General features: G+C 34.6%; 1 protein-coding gene across 4 annotated transcripts in view; it reads right to left on the bottom strand.

Annotated features, from left to right (window-relative positions):
- CUL2 (cullin 2) overlaps positions 1-20,494 on the bottom strand; it is a 47,891-nt gene that overhangs the window by 12,315 nt on the left and 15,082 nt on the right. For 3 of the 4 annotated variants that reach the window (XM_061996786.1, XM_061996785.1, XM_061996787.1), the window contains 13 exons: positions 20,374-20,479; positions 16,352-16,434; positions 13,610-13,696; positions 10,440-10,536; positions 10,237-10,347; positions 8,804-8,966; positions 7,531-7,655; positions 5,851-5,958; positions 3,641-3,700; positions 3,130-3,258; positions 2,937-3,023; positions 2,299-2,451; positions 1,792-1,869 (listed from right to left, as the gene is read on the bottom strand). In XM_061996786.1, the coding sequence (XP_061852770.1) occupies positions 1,792-1,869; positions 2,299-2,451; positions 2,937-3,023; positions 3,130-3,258; positions 3,641-3,700; positions 5,851-5,958; positions 7,531-7,655; positions 8,804-8,966; positions 10,237-10,347; positions 10,440-10,536; positions 13,610-13,696; positions 16,352-16,434; positions 20,374-20,479 (1,387 nt within the window). The remainder of the gene's footprint in view (positions 1-1,791; positions 1,870-2,298; positions 2,452-2,936; positions 3,024-3,129; positions 3,259-3,640; positions 3,701-5,850; positions 5,959-7,530; positions 7,656-8,803; positions 8,967-10,236; positions 10,348-10,439; positions 10,537-13,609; positions 13,697-16,351; positions 16,435-20,373; positions 20,480-20,494) is intronic. The other variant, XM_061996788.1, reaches the window with a different exon arrangement.

Genomic DNA, 20,494 nt, shown 5'->3' with positions numbered 1-20,494 from the left:
AATAACTGAAATTTGGCTGGAGATTAAAATTGAAATCTGACCTTCATCATATACATTAATCCTGTAGCCAAGAGGAACAAATCAGACTGTATGTAATGGCAAATGCCTGATAAACATCAGATTTAGTAATTAAGCTTTCTTTTTTCTTTACAAAAATAGTAAATAAATCAGAAATTCTGCTCTCATACTTCCTATCTGAAAGAAACAAAGCTTGCAAACTAATCCTAATCTAAGGCCTAACTGCCTTCTGATAGTGACAAAAACTTAAGCAGATTCAAAGAACCTTTCCTTAAAATGCGATCAAACCTCCTTAAATCCCATGTAGCCAACACTGCACATCAATTTGGCTTACTCTTGATTTGGTCTGGCAAGTCTGGTTAACACTGAAGTAAAATATAAAAAAGTGGACTTTTGACCTCTTTTTCTTCACCCGTAAGATCACATTGTATGAAAACAAGTATATCTATAGCATTCAAATATTAGAATTCACCAGCAGTTCTCTAAATTATTTGTCCAGTTACAGAAGTACTCCTATACTTTGGAGTGCAACTGCAAAATATAGGGTTTTTCTCTCTGAATCCTGGTCAGACTTCAAAGAGAAATGTCTCTCCACAGGTCAAATCATCAAATTTTACTGTAAAGATCTGCATCGTCAGTTTTTCAAAGACACCTCCAAGGTCATGTTCTGTCTCCTCACTGAACTAAGTATTACTTAGAGCACTAATTCTAGACAGGTGACACATCAATAAGTTTGCTCATTTAAACTGGCAGAACAGTGAAGTTAGGCAAGCAGACTCTGAACTGCCTCTGACATGCAAGTCAATAACAAATTTCCAACTGAGGAACAAGTGACTACACTCTGATTTTAAGCCCATAAAGAACATCAAAATGTCATTCATCATCTTCTGTGGATCCAATAGTATCGCTTGGAAACTATTATATTCCTAAAGTCAGGCATCACTTAACTCAGCAGAAATAAAAGCAGAACAAATAGTTCTAACACTTGGTAGTAACACATGGAAAAGCTCCTTCAACACGAAAACAGGTATTTGCCATTATAATTTCTGTAAGATAGTAATTTAAGGTATAAAATCTGCTTAAAATATATCTTATATACAAAAACATTAAATCTTTATTGCCTATAATGTACTTCACCATTAAATACACTTTAGCAAAGATCAATACACATATTCTGTATTTTATCACAAACATTGTATGTGTAATATTGTGGTTACATTATTGTGTTCTAGAAGTAATAAAATATTCCACCTCTACAAAGCAGGAAAAAATCACATAAAATGAGAACATTTGGTCAAAGTAAAATCTTTACTGCTCTGAGAAATCTTAAAATTAGCTTTAAAGAAATTGGCATGAAGTTTGATTTTGAATGGCTCCTATGAAATACAGGACAAGAAACCTGTATCTGCATTTTGGTCTGCTATTAAATCTGTTCAGATTTAACATTAGAAAGAAAATATTTTATCTAAATATTAGGAATTGTTATTAAAGCTAAGAATCAACTCAGTTGATTTGACTGTATTTATCATTATCTCCCTCATCAATCACAAGGTAGAGAAGAGAGATGTGAAAAATAAAGCTAAGCTATGCAAATATGTAAATGCAGTATGTCATTCGGGTGATCCTTCCAAATTTCACATAGGTAAGAAACAGGATAGCCATGATTTACAAACACAATGAAGTAGCTCAGGTTTTTCTCTGCTAGAATGATCATCTTTCATTTGGAGTTATTTTACATTTTCCACATTTACAAGAAGCCTCCTAGTAACCTACCATCTGTACACTTTTTTCCAGTTCCTGAGGAATTGCAAAGGTAGAAGAAGGAGCCTGAGTTAGAGGCCATGCACCAGCCTAAAGGTATCAAGAAAAATAAAAGCATTAACATTTTCATACAACAGATACAGATTAAGAAACAATAATACTATTAAACAGATCTACAGTGTGTACTATGCTCTAAGACAATCAATTTATACCACAAGTTAAACAAATGTACTTCTTTCTTTGAGAAGAAAAGAGGTTTTACTGCTCAGTTTGATGGCTCATGATGCACGCCCCACTGAGGTATTCATTCAAGACAAGAACACAGGGCATTTTACATCAGTGTTGTTCAGTGTGCAAGTAGGCTACATTTGAAAATAAGGAAAACAAATTGCTCCACAATGACCACGAGGTGTCAGTTTCTGTATGAGAAGCATTTGTAGTTACATAAACTGCCAACTTGTTACCAAAACATAAAAATTAAGTACAAATAACTCAATAGTAATAAACATACATTAGTACCTGTAGAACGTATATCTGAAAACTAATTCCCAAATCTATAATTGTGTCCTGGTTTTTGATAAAGTTGTTGAATTTATTGTTGAGATCAGCGCTGACACTCATGTCAGTATACATTCGATGGAGCTTGCTGGTAAATTCATAACCACAGGCTTGCTGTGAAGAAATATATTAACAAGTTTCACGGTAAAAACAGTACTTATTATATAAGTTATGCACATTCACTACTAAAATATGAAAACCTAGTCAGCAGAAGTGGTGTTGCAATATTTACAGAGAACACTAGTTACAATGGAAAACATTATAAAAGAAAATGATCAGATTTCTCTTAGTTTCACTTTCTATACATTGATTTATATGAACATTATTTTATAAAACTGAAAGACGGAGCTAGTTTATGAAAGTCCATGATACTTTTGTATTGCAAATATGAATCACTTGAACAAACTTAGCAGAAATCTCATTAAAATCTCAAATGTTAGGTGATACATGGCCACCTATCTTTCTTAGACTACCGAAACATTCTTTCCTTTCAGCTCCTGGGAACAGGAGATCTGTGGATTGCTAAGTTATCTCTGGCACCCTCTGCTGCTCCCTCCCAACATTACATAATCTTATCCTAATGCAGAACAAACAATTACCTTCAGTTTATTAATCATGGCTTCTTCAGAATCCATAGACATAGACAAACCATGAATTAATCTTTTTGCCAACATTCTAGCATAGAACTGCATTTAAAAAAAAAATCAGATATGAGGATTTTAAAAAGCATAATCACATTCTTCAAAGACATTTTAAATTTAACATTTTAACATTTATTGAATATCAAGTTACCTTTTGGAATACATCTTTGTCATCAATGTATTTGAAAACAGTAATGAAACTTGTAAGTTTGTCTTCTACTTCATTCTCTGTCATTCCTTTTGCTGATTTCTTCAACAAGTTGTCACAGTACTTGGCCAGCTCAAGTTAAAAAAAGAAAAAACAAACCCAAACCTACTTGTCAAGCTTCAGAACAAACGTATGCCAAGGTATTCCAAACTTCTACACAAAAGCTAAAGCATTAAATAAGCCAAAGTCTATAGTCACACATTCTATTACAAGGACTGTATTAATAGGTAGCTAATACACACTACCTCCACAGAAAACACAAGTTCTATATACAAAATTACAACTGCGCTAATTTTGCACACCCACAAATACTGTGTGTAGGTTATTTATTACTCCTGACCTACACACCTGAGGCTGACTCAGTGTGAGAAACAGATATTCATGTGATTAAATTCATTTGACAGTTACGAAAAAGTATTATTACTTTCTACAATAATATATATATATCACTTACCAACTCAGGTGCTTTGCAGATTGACTTGGGTTCCCTATAGTTAACTACTGATGTCAAAGCCTACATAGGAACAAAGAGCAAAGAGAAAAAAATGTAAATAACTTAAAACTTTTTCTTTCCTGGAGTTTGAAAAAATGGAAAAAAGCCTGTCCAGGGCAAAGGGATCAAAAAAGAAACTACAATAAAAGGAGTTGAATTACTGCTCTGTCAGAATTTGTGCTGAACTTCTGTAAGTTGAGATTTAAGTGAAAGTGGAAAGAGTAGAAGAACACAATATCAAGGAAAGCAAGAGAAGAAATTGAGTTCTGATTAGAAACTTAAATGCAAAAGAATGAAGATTTTGGTATACAGCAATATGTATGTCCAAAAGTTTGGATGGAAAGAAACTGAGGAATAGTTGTAGATAAAGCACATTTGAACAGCAGCACATAAACAGCAGTGTACATCAACAGCATCTACCCTTAGCTGAAATACATACATGATGTGTTAATGCCAGTAAGAGCAGAAATATCTTTTGCTTGTTGGATTTTTTGATAGACTGAAGAGGAGAAAGAATTTTGAAAAGCAGAAATTTAAAGCAGTAAAATAAGGTAGTAAAAAATAAGGTAGATGAAGGAAATCAGAAAAGGATAGAGATAATGGCAATTTAGAATTGGAAACTGTAAACAAAGATATTAGAACCATCAAGATTAGTTTCTAAACTATGTATCACATTTGTATTAACATTTTTAGCTAGCATTGTATCAGACACATTGCATGACCACAGTTCCTAGGAATTATAGTTCCTTCTAGGGAAACAAAGTATCATTATTATTATTATTATTATAAAGAAGAATTGACAAACAACTTATTTGTACAATACTTTAACATTACAATATTTGATAACAGAATCCCTGTGAGAAACAAATGCACAACTTGACTATACATCTTCAGTTCTTTGAAGTTTAGAGTACTTTTGCAATAATACTGGAGGTATCAATAGCAGTTTTGATACCCATCATGGAAAACTGACAGCAGATTAAGATTTGAAATATTTACTGCAATAAAGATCACTGAAGTGAAGAACTGATGTATTTATGGAAAAACTACACTGTCTATGTGCCAGCAAATGTAGTTCTCAAGTCTCCTACCACTCCACCTTCTGGTACATGACATTAATTGCAATTGAGACAGAAATTTATTAGGAGACTGATAAAAGAATTTGTTTTAAAATACTAAATAATTATTTACTCAGTGTTACAAATACAGAAGGCTAACTACCATTGGTATTATTATTGGTACCTTCATCATTATGTCTTCCCAGATGAACTTTAGCTGAAATTTATCAAAGCTTAGACTATGACCCTAACTACAAACTGCAATTACTGTAAACAACACAACAGAGTAATGAAATGCATGTATGCATACTATGGCAAGAAATTATAAAAAAGAAAGTACTAAATGTACTGTCTCGCAAAAAGATACAAGAATACATGGGAAAGAGTGGGAAGTTCACAAATGGATTAGATAAAACATACTTCTTTGAGAAGCAGTCACTCAGTCCCTCAAGAGCCCGGGCATGTTTTGCAGAATTTAACAACAACAATAATATTAAAAAATATTTTATTATCGTCTACATATTAATTTTACTCTAATTAAAATTTATAACAATTACAATTGTTATCTTGAAAACCTTCATGGCTATGAATTTCCAAGAAAAGAGCAGCAAGCCTATTGTCCAAAACAGGGTTAACTTCAAGTGTAGTCTCTCCTGGAAGAAGTTAGCTATTGTGACAGTGACTGAAATAGCATAAGTTTCCAGATAATTCTTTGTAATCAACTTGAACAACATAATACTATCAGAGTTTAACCATTATAGCAGTAAGCAAATTCAAGTTCAAATGCATGTAAGACTCACAAAACTTGCCAAACCCTACAATTTGTCTATTATCTGCACTGAAATTTACATTAAATGGGTCAGCTCCATTTCTGTGTTTTGAACTATGATGAAAAGAAACATCTGTCTTTTGGAAAACACTGTAGTATTGACGTGGTTTCCTTTGTACATATCTTTTTCCCCCAACATTGGATTCAACTGCATTTCTAAACTAGAAAAACTGAAGAACTCTAGCTTTCAGCATGTGTTGATGCCTTGAAAAATGTTGGTGAGCCTGAAAAAGGGTCCCACATTTTGTTTTCCAATCTTTTTTTTTTACTTAAGTAGAAGTTACCTTGTCAAGGGCACTCATAAAATGCTGATCACCACTCAAAACAGTGTTGATGAGTTGAACAAATTTACTATGTACTTCCAAAACTGACTCCACAAACTGAGTTGGCATCTAAAAAGAGACAACATGTAAAACAAGTTAATGAGAAAAGTAGTATTATCTACACATAAATATTTTTACATTAGCTGTAAATTTTTCCTAATTATTCTTTTTGATAAAATTTAAAATCATAGTGATTATGCCTTTGAGAGGACTGATTCTGCATTGTTGTATTCTTACACTACTGTACTTGAGCATGTGCTGGAAATAGAAGAGTCTATGGCTACATTTACAGTCTAGCTATCAAACATAAATTTGAGTCTATACTGCTTTAATGTAATCTAAACTCTTCCATCATACCATAAAATACTTTATTAGCCCTGGAAAAAAAGTCATTAATGCTAACACGTAAATACAGCGATCAAGCCAAAAAATTAAACTGCTGCTGCTGCTCCTATAAAGAGACTTGAAAGACAGAAAATCCAGATGAAGCCTTTGAATTTTCCTATATAGGACAGTTACCAATCAAATGTAGTGCATCACATTTCAGCATAACATTTTGTATAGAAATATGAATTAGAAGAGTCCCTACACAGAGAAGCTGATAAGTAGCAATAAAGAGTCTGAAATAAACTGTCTATATCACATGACGCTATAAATGCACTCTCAGGTCATACATTAAAGATGTTCTGATGACTAAGTACTTGATCCACACAGTAGATCAAATATTTCACATTTTGAGTTTGTTTACATAAGGCTGTGAATTTATATAATCCTTCATGGCTCTGCATTCATTTCCCTGTGTAGACACTATTACTTTGAAAGAACAAGCTCAATAAACTTACAAATAATTTGAAATCAAACCATACTACTAAAGACTTCAGCCCATTTTCTGTATACATATAAGTCATAAAGGAGAAAGCACTCCTGTGCAGTCAATAAAAGAACAAATTTACAACAGTTCAGATCTATGTGTTATAGACAAAAACACTGAATGGCTAAAGTTACCATCCTAAAGTGAGCACAGATCTAGACAGCAAGATGTATACATGTACAAACACAATGCCAAATGAAAGCTCATTTGTTTGTTTCTGAACAAGCAAGGCTAGAAGAACAAAAATGGAAATTATTAATGAAATATATGGAACTGAAAAAATGTCACCACACTTTAGTAAAATTTTGGAAACTTTATGAAAATATGAGACTACAAAGCTAGGAGTGAAAACCACCACACTGGAATCAGGACAAGATGTCAAGTCTTTACAAATAACATATAATTCAACTAAATGGAATCATTGGTTCCTAACATACCAGTCAGCAAATGTCATTGATGTGGAGAAATTGAGGAAAAAAAAATACATACATGGAACAAAAAGGATCTACTTGCCATAATAGCATTAAACAAACAACAATGAGAAATAACTAGCTGTAGTTGATTCTGGTTAGATCACAACAATCAACTCTCAGGATAGATATGTGTCGCACCACTAAGGGTGCTGATTAGAAGTTACAATTTATCCGTAATGTTCCAAACCAATTTCATATAGACAAAATTAAAAAACCAGAAGAGACTAAAGAAAAGGGTAAACATTACATCAGGATTGTTAATCAACTAAGTAATTTCAGCTGCCTGAGGAAACTCACATTTTCCTGAGAAAGATTGCTGGTTGCTCTAAGGCCCTCATCATGGATATGGTTTTGTAGTTCCTGAATCATATGAGGTAAACCACTTGACACAGCACGAAGTAGAGTATACATATTTGCCATGTCTGTAACAGAGATACATTTTTATAGAATATGCTTAGAAACACTAAAAATCAACACTTAATATAGTATCATAATTTCACACAGAACTTTTGAAAGACTGAAACAAGACCAACTGTTTTGAAAAAAAAAAATTAACATACACTGGATCACTGACAAAAGAAAAAGAGGAAAGAGTAGAGCTAACATCAGTATGTACTGAGTACTGCCATTGTGACAACTCACTTTTCCAACAGTGCTTACTTATGAGAGACTCCAAGAGGAGAGGTGGGCTAGTAAAGTATCATGCCAGCTTACTTTAATACTTAGCCTCCCTCCCTGTATCTGTCTTAGCAGCATTTGACTAAAATCAGTTTAGATACCTTGATTTGTTCCTCCAGGGGTGGCTTGAAATTTTTCTCAGGTGAGAAAAGCTATGAATAAACAACTACTAGTTTAATAATTTTTTTCCTTCAAAACCAGGATTCAAGCTCTGATCAAATTTACAAAACTCTCTGGAAACTAACACCACTAGCAGATACAATTTGAGTTTAACTGTGAAAAAGAATTTGTTTCACTTAATAGATACCATCTTCCATGCAAGAATAAGCATTCTTTCAATTTTAAGAGGCATGTAGTCATCAGGAAGCATTTTTTTTTTAGTCAGGCAGGGAATACACTAAAAAAGCATCATCTTCTATAAAAAAAGTATTTTGGGAAGAGAAGTCAAAAGAGACCCAGGACAATAAAGTGGCTATGAAAAGAAGCCAAAATATTTTATAATCCTGACCTGTCAAATGATGATGAAGAAATCTGTAAAGACAGACCTATTGGTTTACAAATGAAAACACAAGCATAAAATGTGATCAGTTCTACAGGACACAGGACTTCAGTGTGGTTTTAAGCCGACTAAGACAAGGAAAGAGGAAGATTATTGGTCAAAAGAAGGGTTGTTCAAAAATCAAAAGAAGGGTTTGATTATATATTTGGAAGAATGAAAATGAATTACATGGTAGAAGAAAGATGTCGTATAGGGTTTAATTGGACTTTCAAGGTAAGTAACATATTACCTGAAAATGCATCAGCCCATAGAACATCATAAAGATAGTAAATTGCACTGCTAATTTAATAAAACAAAAACTACTTCACACTTTTTGTGACCACTGAGACTTACCACTTCTTTTCTCTTGTCTGATAATATTGTGACATTCTGCATGTAGAAACTGCAAATGATCAGCTACCATTCTCTGTTGGCATTCATGAATCACTTTGCCATATGAGCTGGGATGCAAGTATTTCCGACACCGCATTTCTTCATCCTTTAGTCTCCCTAAAACCTACAGACAAGTTTTTAAACTGAGAGCTATGAAATGCTAACAACTAATACAGAATCATGAATATACAACAGTACTTGTAAGCAGAATGAGAGATACAAAATTAAGCATCGAAGTTAAAAAAAGAAAAGGATTGGGATACTGAAAAATTACATTTGCTTTTTTGAATCAGGCTGTTGCTGAATAAATATGATCTTCTATTCTGAGTATTGACTAGGCTAAGTCACTACTAGATGTCTAAGAGCACCTAGTAGTTCCTCAAAATTGCTTCTTTCTTTCAATCTTGTTACCAATTTCTTCCCCAATTTCTGCTACAACACTTAGTTTTTCTAAGAAAGTTTTACCACATAACTAATTATATGACTGTAAGAATCACTTTAGTGTTCCAAATTAATCTGCTTGGATGTCAGTGTCTAACTGCTCAACAGTACAGAGGTACATCTGAGCTACTAATAAAAAACTTTCTTTATAATTTCAATGAAGGAAAAAGGCATTATTATAAGTCACACGAATACTGACAAAAAAGGTACTTATATCCAGAGACTGTAAGTGGAACCTAGGGAGAGTAGTACAGCTGCTGAATGCAAATGCCAAACAAATCTGCATTTCTGTTGGTTTAATTGAAGTCCTGGTCAGTCCTCAACTTTCATATCAGGTGTGCAACCATAAACTTACGCTCCTTATGGTTAAAAGCAATCACACAGCCTTCTCCTCAACTCTTGTATCTTGTTACTGTGGATAGTATAGCAACCAGCACTGCCTCCTAGCCTTGTATTAATCTTTGCTGTCTCAGGCAAGGTATAAGATAATTACTTCATATATCATAAAGCAAAAGAAAAGAAAATCTACTGCAGTGTAGGTGATTTTTAACAATGCTCTGTAATAAATCTAGCAAATAGTGTTCTCTAACCATCATACTGTTAAAACTCCCAACATATGCTACTACAAACGAAAGGAAGAAAATGAAGTGAGGAAGCAATACTGAACAACCTGAAACATGTTTCTGTTTTTGTCTTTCCCTCCCACACACACTTATCATGTGATTGATTTATCATTTATTATTAAATACCATGAAGCTGACAGCCCATCCATAGAAAAGTTTTGTAGTTTATATTCAGATTAATCATTGCACCAAAAATTATAGTTTAAGCTGCATTGAAGCATACAACAAAGAACAACTACACGAACTGTACAGGAAAATGTGTATTTCAATTGCCGGTAATTTGATATTATTAGATCTTAGTTATTGTATGTGTACAGAAGACTCTCTTACCTTCTCCATGTATTGTGAGCAATTTGACTCTTGCAATAAATTTGAAGCTTCTTGTTTATAATACTCCCCTGTTTCATTCAGAAAAGGACACTCAAAAATTTCCTGATAAAACTAAAAGAAAGATTTTTTTTTTTGAAGGACAAATAATACAAACACTAGATTAACATTCCAAAACCAAAAAAACCCCAGAAATGTTGGTCTACCTTTAGGGGGAATTTTTTCTTATACTGTTCAACATGAACAAAGGAGTTAATAACCCCATGGATTACTTTCTGGTTTGGGTCTTCTCCACAGCGATCACTGAAATAGACAAAGCAAACATTCATGAGAATGAAAGTATCTAGTGTAACTCACCAGATAGTGGAATGAAGTAATACTGGATGAAAACATTTTCCAGTACATTTCCCTGCTTAGTTTGGCAAAATTGAAAAAGATAAATCTCAGAATAAAAATGCACTCTTCTTTCTCTCCTATAGACATTTAAATTGTTGAGATAACAGCTCAAACTATTAAAAAGCATTTGTAGGTCATGATGTTTCCAAGCGTTTGCTAACGACATAAGTATTCCAAACTACATACTCTAAGCAAGTACATTAAAAGTTACAATAAATTCCATCTCGCATCTGTAGTCTTTATCAAATAGACTACCACTACTCACACTCCTGTCCCTGCCAAAACAACCTACCATTTTTGCCAACACTGAATCAAAAGGCAGGCTATTTTATTTCCCAAATATCCCCTGTTCAACGTGTAGATGCCAATTGGAGTGTAGATCACTCTTGTGCATTGTCACAATTTTTATCAATACACTGTAAAAGGAAAATCTTATGTTTTCAAGTCAAGTTCGTAGCTTCAAATGTGTGAGTTCAAGTGAAGAAAATATTACCTTTAGCCTCATTAAGTTGAAAAAAATGGAATTAAAACAAGCATTTTGCATGCTTTTTAAAAACATTATTGTTCACTCCTTTGCAAAGACTGGAAATAACAGAGCAGCAGAGACTTTCTTAAAACAGTTTCGGATACACTTTACGAGAAAGTAAAAAATATTCCTTAACTCCTCTAAGGTGTTAAACAGAACTAAGACATGATTTATAGAAATACATTGTCACTTAAGCATCAGCAGTTGTTGGTGTAGGAAAATCATTTCCACAAGAGACTTCGAAGAACTTAGAGAAAAAAAAGCCAGCAAAAAGACTTCAAACACAAAGATTAACCATATATCCATCTAGACTGGGGTAGAACAAAGGAGAAACAATTTTGCTTATTTCATTCATTTTGGTTTGGAATTGATAACAACTCCAGAGGATGCCCATGAACTGGAAGGTTTAGCAGGACAGCCACAGTAGCAGTCATAATATTACACCAAATCATATTAATGTGTTCACAACACCGTTAATGATGTGTACCACATTTAAATACTGCTGTGCTCTAAGACCTGAAAACTTCAGCTGATAACAGGTGGAAAGAACTAGCTCTCTAACATATGACTAATGATTACATGGTTCATGCAGCTTGGTCAGCTGTTACAAACCAAATGACCTAACGGGTAACTGCTCTAGCAGGGATGGTCTGATGTTTATTTCCCTGAGCAACAGGAAGGTTTCCTTTGGTTCTCGCAGCTAAACCAATGGACTAAAACTGGATTTGGGTACATGTAATCCCACCCTGCACTCTTGCCAATGTCCTTTCCTCCCAGAGAGACCCAGGAAGATGGTATGCTGCAGGATGCATGCAGCATGGAAATGTAGAGCCATCTTATGAAGCGCAGGAAGCTACATAACTGAAAGTTAAACAGAGTACAAAGCAAAGCTCTCTCCAGAGACAATCCAGTCAACAATCCAGTTCTTGATCTGGAAAGATATTGGTGACACAAATGCAAGAAGCATTGCTGTAATAACAAACAAAGACTCAGCTCCTCTCTGCCCAGTTCATAGATCAGTTCGGGCCTTAATCCACATAGATTCAGGAGGAGAGGAGGCTGCAAAGGTCAGGCCCAGGGGATTTAAAGGTCAACATATAATTACAAAAAAGCTGTAAAAGCACAGGAGGCAGATGCTCCATGGAAGAGCTGCAAATGAGAAAACAGGTTTTCAAAGCAGAGGCCAGACTGCATGAAGGCAATAGATGAAAAGGAACACAATACACAATCAGCTGTCCCTGTCTGCAGAGGGCTGGTATTACACAACAAAAAGAAAGAATTTAAATCCCCCCCCCGCCTTTTTTTTTTAAACAGTTACCCACACCTCATGTTTTCCCCTCACATTTGCAGCATTTTTATTAGCTTAACACAAGTTTCCTCAGTGGTATTACACATATACAGCAAAGTTGCCACAAATTTTATTGACAGCACTGTGTTAGGTTCATGAACAAGTTCATACCTGAAAAGCTACTGTACTTAAATAGCATATGTCACAAAGCTGTCACAAAAACTATCATACTTTTCACTTTGGCAGCATCTTCAGGTTTTTATTTCCATCAATGGCACTATGCTCCCAAGAATATGTTAAACATATGGCTAGTTTAAACAATATTTAACAGAAGTTTCAGAAGTTACAGTTTCAAGAGTGACTTTCAGGAAAGTTGTATTAATAACAGTATCTGCCAAACTGAGAGGAATTGGTAAGCCCATCAAGGTGAAAGCCTATTAGCTGTGTATTTTTCTTCCTGGCAGGAGGTAGTAAGCAATATGGATACACACAGCTACAGAGCAGCGGCTGCACAGTTTGAAGTAGGGATGTCACAGGACATCTTGGAAGGATAGAAGAAAGTGACGGTGGTTGATGAGGTATCTGGTCAAAAAGATAAAGCACTAGAAATACAAGTTCCACTAACTCTGATGATGAAGAGTTTCCTTTTTTCAAAAGAAACAGAGAAAACTACAAACATCAGGCTCAAGGATGTTCATCTGTTTCATATCAACTCCATTCTGTTCCTATCTGTAGACTAAGGCTAACAGTGGAAGTGTAACATATACTTCACGGTGTACTACTCTAGCCTCATATTTAAACATTAGAGAACAACAATGAACACTGTATTTATTAAAAGAAGATTCCATCATTCAAAATAAGTGCTATGCTCTGCCACACCAACAGCCTGTCATGATCAATTAACTAAAGAATGCACTGAGAACTAGAGAAGCCTGTTTCAAATACCTTAAGAAGTCAACTTTGAATAGCTTTTCTATCAAACAAATAGTATGAACAACATATTGGCTTAGACAGGACTAAGTTAAGTTCAGTTAGAAAGTGTTAGTTATCTTCAGTAGAGAAGCCTCTCCTGGTTAGTTTTTACTAATCACACTGTCATTTGAGATAGCACCTGAATAACTTCCAAATTATTTCTGTTTAAGAATTTCATAGACGAATTTTCTCACAATTTGAGATCTTCTTGACTTCCTGTTGTGTTGAAACAAAAATGCGCAAGTTGATATTCAGCTTGCCTTGCAGGAGGAGTGCTTGGGCTAGAGGGAGGGGGAAGAAAGTGTGTTATATTCAGAACTCTATATTGAGAGGAGTGCAGTCAGACAAGACAAGCTTAAGTGAGTCAACAATTCTCTGCTGTTCTAAGGGACTAAATCACACTCTCTTTTGCTCAGTCAAAGGCCTTTGTATCTCTTGCGTTGCTTTGGAACTCATCTAATTCTTTGCTGAACTACCTCATCAAGCCAATCCAGAGAACTATTAGCCAAGACAGTTTTCCGTTGTACTAGCATTTGAATTGGTTCACTGAAGGACTCAGTGAGCACTAAATTCAGCACAAGGAAGGTTGTAGAGCGGAGTCTGCTCCTTTTTGGCATCAGCAAACTCTTAGATCAGTTTAGTCATCTTATTCAGCTGAACCACAAGTCATTATTTGCATGTATTTATTTTTCATGTGCCAAAGAAGTTTGTTGTTCATTTTAATATAGACTGTATTGTACAAGCTTAAAGATTCTAAAAGTAGATATGCTCAAGATTTTAGTCAAAAATCTCTTTAAAATTCCAGTTAAGTACATCAATAAAACAAACCCCAAAAGCACAATTTGTGGCTCTATTACTCCTACTTTTTCCAGTAGAATGAAAAACTGTATTTTTATATGCAACCAGTTGACTACAATGTTGATTATGAACTCTGCATATACTATGGATAATCTTCTGGTTATAAGAAATTCAACTGCCTGATCTATTTAAACTTTCTTTCTTTTTGCAAAGTGTTTTATTAAATTGAACTATACATACACTTACTATACTTAAGAAGGTATCTGTGAGGTTTGTAAGTGCATACATATATTAGTAATTGGATTAAATTTTTTAGATAATAAACTTCCCATGCATATTCTTGCTCCTCTGATAGATGTAACTTCTTGATATCCATTTCTTCAAAGACATTTTTTAATCCCTGATTACTGAGCTCAATGCTAAAAGTTATTTAATAGCTGTTTGCAGCACAATCTTTAAAATTGCCTCTTACAAACGGTACTGACCACTGGAATCATAGCCTCCAGTTACATGCAAAGGCCATCCTCAGAATACCTATAATAAGTCCTAAATTTCACAATACCAGGAAGAATAGCAATAATCAGCTCTCTCTTATATACTTCATTACATTATAAGCAGATCACAAAGTGGCTAGAACAAATTTAAATTTTTAGATGTATATGTTGAGAAACATACTTGAATTAACTTCTTTGAGATCACATAGAAGAATCTCTTAAATTGCAGGGGGGTATGGGGCATATACAGACACAACAACAACATACAAAGACTTAAGTTTTATTTAAAACTTTCCAAATGATTTAAAAACTAGTAACATCAACTTCTTACAGGCTCAAGATATGTTGTCTAATGGAGCGAATGATAATCTGTACCTAAATAATCCTGTAAGGTTTCTAGTCCATCTCAATACATACCATTACTTTTAAGAGGAATTTTCTGTTTAAGAATGTTTTAAAGCAGCTTTCCATTCCTAGCCACCAGTGAAATATAAAGATTGACTAAAATGAGTCTTTGTTGCCACTGTGCTTAATGTAACAAAGTAGAATTTTCTTCATCATGAATTTGAGATTCTTCTTTTAGTAAAAATTGTTATAGTAAACATATGGATAAAGTACTATAAGCACTCGTTAAAAAAGAAGCTTCATTCCACAGCTGAAAGCAAATAAATACTTCCTGGCTTCAGAAATGTCATGTCAGAGGGACATCGTGTCAGTTACGCAGTCGTCAAAAATTTAATTCAGGAAGGAAAAATAAAGTTACAATATTAAAATTATGTTTTTAATGTCTTGTAAGCACAGTTTTTTGGCTGACCACATGCACGTCCAAGGCATCTCAATCAGATACATTACTTCACTCTTGCAGTTTTTCTACATTAGCCTGGATCACCCAAATCAGGCACACAATCACTTAGAAAACTCCGCTGTCATTAGGCAACTCCAGAGCTACTCTGTACAGTAGTAAAAGTGTAGAAATTGACAGAACTTACAACTGCTTACAACATCTGCAGTATATTTCAAAAATTCTGTTTATTCATAAATAAAAAGATCTGTAGGTGGAAAATAGTTTAAAGGCTTTGAATAAAAACTTGGAAAAAACCCACAAGTCCTGTAATTACCAGGGCCTTTCTTTAAAAGTAACACAGATATTCAGAAAGAAAATAATAAATTCCCATTTGAACACCAGAAACCCAGATGTTTAGTCTTCCTTGCAAACAGGCAGGAACTGGTTTGGATCCCATGCAAAGCAACATCGCTTTTCTGGCTTCCAACAAATCCTTGCTTAAGTTCTGGTCTTTATGTTTATGCACAGCACAGGAAACCATAAGCAGTCAGCAGCTGGAGAACACTAAAAGCATTCTATGAGACCTGCGGAATTATCCTAGTTACTTCTCAATCTCACTGGTAAGAAGGGTTGCTGAAACAGAAAATATCACTACCCTTGGGTTCGAATGAATTGTTTTCTTTTCAGAATCTTTTTCTACACATGCAAAACTAAAATGAGACAAGCTAATAGAACATCATCATTCGTTAAGATAAACCCCATGAAATAATTTGGTCAAAGTCTCAAGATTTTTCAAAGTAAAAAAAGTACAATACCTTCACATAGTATACAAACAAAACAAAACAGAATCAAGAACTCACTTTTTTATTTCTCGGAGGAGCATCCGAATAAGTATTGACTGCAGTGGCTCAATCATTAATTTTCTCCACATATCAAGAGCTAGCTGTCAGGATACAAAAGTTAACATCAATAAAAATGAAAGATAAAAATAAGCTCATAACAATACCAAAGATGGCACAATTCCCCATCCAGGATTTTTTAAAGTAAATTGTTAGATCCCCTCTTCTTTCTTCTTTTAAAATTCTTTTGTTTGCTTCCCATCCCCCCTCCCCACATTTGTCAACATATTAATACTTTCAAATTTTTTTTCTAGAGCATCTGACTGTATTTGGATGAAGAACACACAGATCTGTGCACTAGCGGTGTCAGACACAAAATTTCTAGTCAGACCATGGCTGGACACATGCTTCCCAGTCTGTGTGCCTCCTACAAAGCTAATCAGACTGATTTATTCCTTGGTTCCACTCTATCAGGGATTCTCAAATGCATGTAAGTATCCTAAGCAAGCTGATTATGAGGGCAAGTTTTGAGTGTACATATAAACAAAACACCTGCACAGTAATAGGTAACTAACAAGTGCTTGAATGTGTACAGACACCAATATTTCTAAAAATGATAGCAAAATAAGCCTCAGCTGACAAAAGGGAATGTCTCTTGTCCAATTTGTCAGAGGTCAAAGATACAGGAGCTTGATATCCAACACACAGCATCTCCAAACTAAGATACATACGGCTTAGACAAAGTCACTGGCAAGCTAATATTTGACTTAAATAGAATTCAAAACATTTTCAGATTAGGAATACGTCACCTCTTGCCTAATAGATCATTACAGGGACCAGTCAAATGAACTCACATATCTTAAACTCTAGTGGATAAAGTAATTGCTCCGAAAAAATACCCTTTATAAAAACACAACTACAATAACTCAAAGGAGTTTTTACAAAGTCAAAACTAGACTTTAAGTCTCAAGAGGATAATACGATCCCTTACATGGGGGAAATATATACATTTGAGACCTTTAAAAACACCTACCATTGAGTGGCTGTGGAAAAAAAACCAACCCCAAACCAATGAATATTGCTGCTAAGAAAGCTTTGACAGTACTAACAGCTTCTTAGCTGTAACAAAATATTGATCAGGTATGTCTTCACTGAAAGCAGGCATTTAGCTATCAACTAAATATTCAATCTGATCCACTTGGTGAAATAAATCTTCGTTCTGCACCTATGCTGCAACACCAGCTGCAGAAGTCTAGGAGTTAGAGCTAATCCAACTGTATTATAAGTAGGTTTGAAGAAGAGGTAAAGGTTTGCTTATAAATCCAAAGACATAAAATGAAAGTTGTCTTAGGAGTGATTTTCACTGTCTTGCCTTGTGAAGAGTAGTAGAACAGTTAGAACAAAACACTTTTGCCAATACATTGGGAACTCATTCAGCAGAAAATACTGAAAGAAGCTAGTTCTGGAGAAAAATGAAAGAACTGACACAAGGTAAAGGAGATGAACCTCAGGTGACTCTATTTTGCAATGTGGTCTCTGAAATGTGGTCTACAACGTGGTCCCTCTCACATCTGGATTGGTAGGTCATAACAGCTTCGAGTTGCCTGTTGGAATTTTCTTGTAAACTACAGACACTTCAATCTAACAACTTGATGTATTAGTTCACAAGACTTTTTCCTCCTTTGCGACAGACGTTACTAGACTGACACCATTAAACATGCCAATTTCCTCTGTCTTCCAGAACCTGTTGCCCCATGATGGGGAAAAAACACAAGGCACATCATAATTACCTTCCATCTCCAGGTTCCCACAGAGTCAACTCAAAACTCAGAAGTCTGAAATTGGTGATAGGTGCTTAACTCAGACAACTAGTATCCTTCACCATGAATTCATAACAGACAGAAAAAAAAATTGTCTCTTGCAAGCACTGGCAAACTACTTGCATCAACTGATGTCATCCTGTATTTTTCCTAGTACAACAATTACTGAATGTCTGGAACCCTTATCAGGATGCTAAATTGTTTGAATCCATGCCCATACACATCATATACGTCTCCAGTCTCTTGTAGGTACCTACTGATACACACCCTAGAAGAACTAAGCAAGCATATACTTGTTCAAAATTTCTGAAAAGCTCCCAAACTTTCATTAGCACACAGGAGTGATGTTGAGATAGAAACTTTAGTACATAGAGAGTATAGTTCTGCTTCTACAAATACTAGGCATTTTTTCTCTAACTTCATGCTGAGACTGAAGAGAACTATATAAAATAAGCATGTTTGCTTTTGTGTATATAAAGGACAGATGACCTCAGACATCTAAAGGAGGATAAATATAAATTCTTTCCAGTCTAAAGCAATGAACAACTGGAAGGCTTTTATCAAAGCCCCTAGTGCAATCCAAAGAATAAAAGAGAGAATCCTAAACAGGAATAATAAAACACTTTCGAAACAAACTTTTGATGAACTTGGAGTGCCTTGTAGGTCAAGAAATGTGAGCTACTTTTATTTCTCAGGAAAATAATTGACAAAAAACAGTGCTGCCATTTAACGCATTACACTAGTTGAGTGTAGGACTCAAGTTTCCCTTCCCTTTCAGGGCATAGGAGTAACTGCCATAAACCTAATCCTACATCAGTAACAAACAGAGTTTAACTTTATTGTCTCAAGATCCAAAATTTACCTCCCCCTACTACAGATTACACATTATTTTTTATAAAGAGAAATTGGAAGGAGTCTTGAAGAGTGAGATAATGAAAAACTCATTAGTAGAATTCTAGACACCACCATCCAAAGATCTTCAACAAAACACAAAGGCTGCTTGCTGGCTACAGTTTAAGCATCTTGACCCTACCTAAATGATGAGCTAGGAACATAACATCCTAGGAACAACTGTTGGGAAGCTTGAAGAAAGTGTGCATCATTGTTCTGCCCTACTTATGAACACATAAATATAAGGAAAATAGAATACTCAAAAAAACCCTCAAATTATCAGGTCTGCTGTTTGTTCTCTGGTAAACATATCCTAGGAGAGAAAGCAATAGGCAAAAGTTTCCACTACCATCCTTTGTGTGATACCACATTGAAGAAAGGAAAAAAAAAAAAAAAAAATCAATACACCATTACAGACAATGATAGAATAAAATTCATTCTCTACCTACGGTGTGTTTACATACAGATACAAAGCAAACATACACAGAAAAGCATTCAAAAGTTTCTATTCAAATGTATTTCAGGATTGTGGTTTTGTTAGGATTCAGACTGAAAAAGTGTTTTCAAAACCTTTAAGACCTACTGGAACACCTTGTTTTTAAATATTTGAAAGATTTTTTTTTTCCGTAAAATTGTTATTTTAATTCTTTATATGATGTAAAGAGTAGCCATGAAGTGACAGAAATGACGTATATTCCACTTCTGAAAAGCTGAAGTACACAAGGTGCTGTCAGAATGTAGCCCTACTGTTGACCTTTTTTTCCTCTTAGAGATTTTAAAAAATTACTCTCTGCCTCTCCAATTTACATTATTAACTGTGTCAACACCCACGTGCTTGTCCCAAAGTACTTCTTTTTAAAATACAAGCCTTTTGTGCACAGAATGTCTACTACAACAGAAATACAAACAGGGTTGCACTGGAAAATACGATGTACAGAAGACTAATCTCAAAAAAGATGTTATGCTTGTGATAGAAGAACAAGAAATAGAAGCCTAAAAGTAATATTTCAAGGGTTTCCAAAACCAAAGTATTGCTTCTTCAAAGTATTTTCTTGATAGTAGTGTCATACAATAAACAAAAGGTTTTTTGCAAAGTGTTATCACATTTCAAATTGATACTACCACTTTTCATATTGCCTTTTTCCCCTAGATTACTTTTTTTTTTACAAAACAGTAAACTCATTTTACAAAGGGCTCACTGCTTACATCTTCTACCATATTTAACTATTCAGATTCTGTGATGCACTGAAGTCAAAATTTAACAGGACAAAGCTGAACTTGTAGCACTTCTGAATACAGTTTACAGCCACTCCCACTTGCAGAGATACCTACCTCTCCTATTTCCATCAATGGCTCATTCATATCCACTCCTCCATAACCATACTGAAGATCAGCTTCAGTCAATTTGTTCTTCTTAATAAACTGCGTGTTGAGATACCTAGAGAAATAAAGA

The sequence above is a fragment of the Colius striatus genome, chromosome 5 (assembly GCF_028858725.1).
Source record: "Colius striatus isolate bColStr4 chromosome 5, bColStr4.1.hap1, whole genome shotgun sequence".
Taxonomy (NCBI): Eukaryota; Metazoa; Chordata; class Aves; order Coliiformes; family Coliidae; genus Colius; species Colius striatus.
Note: the sequence above shows the minus strand (reverse complement) of the source record. Positions and strands in the feature narration are given on the sequence as shown.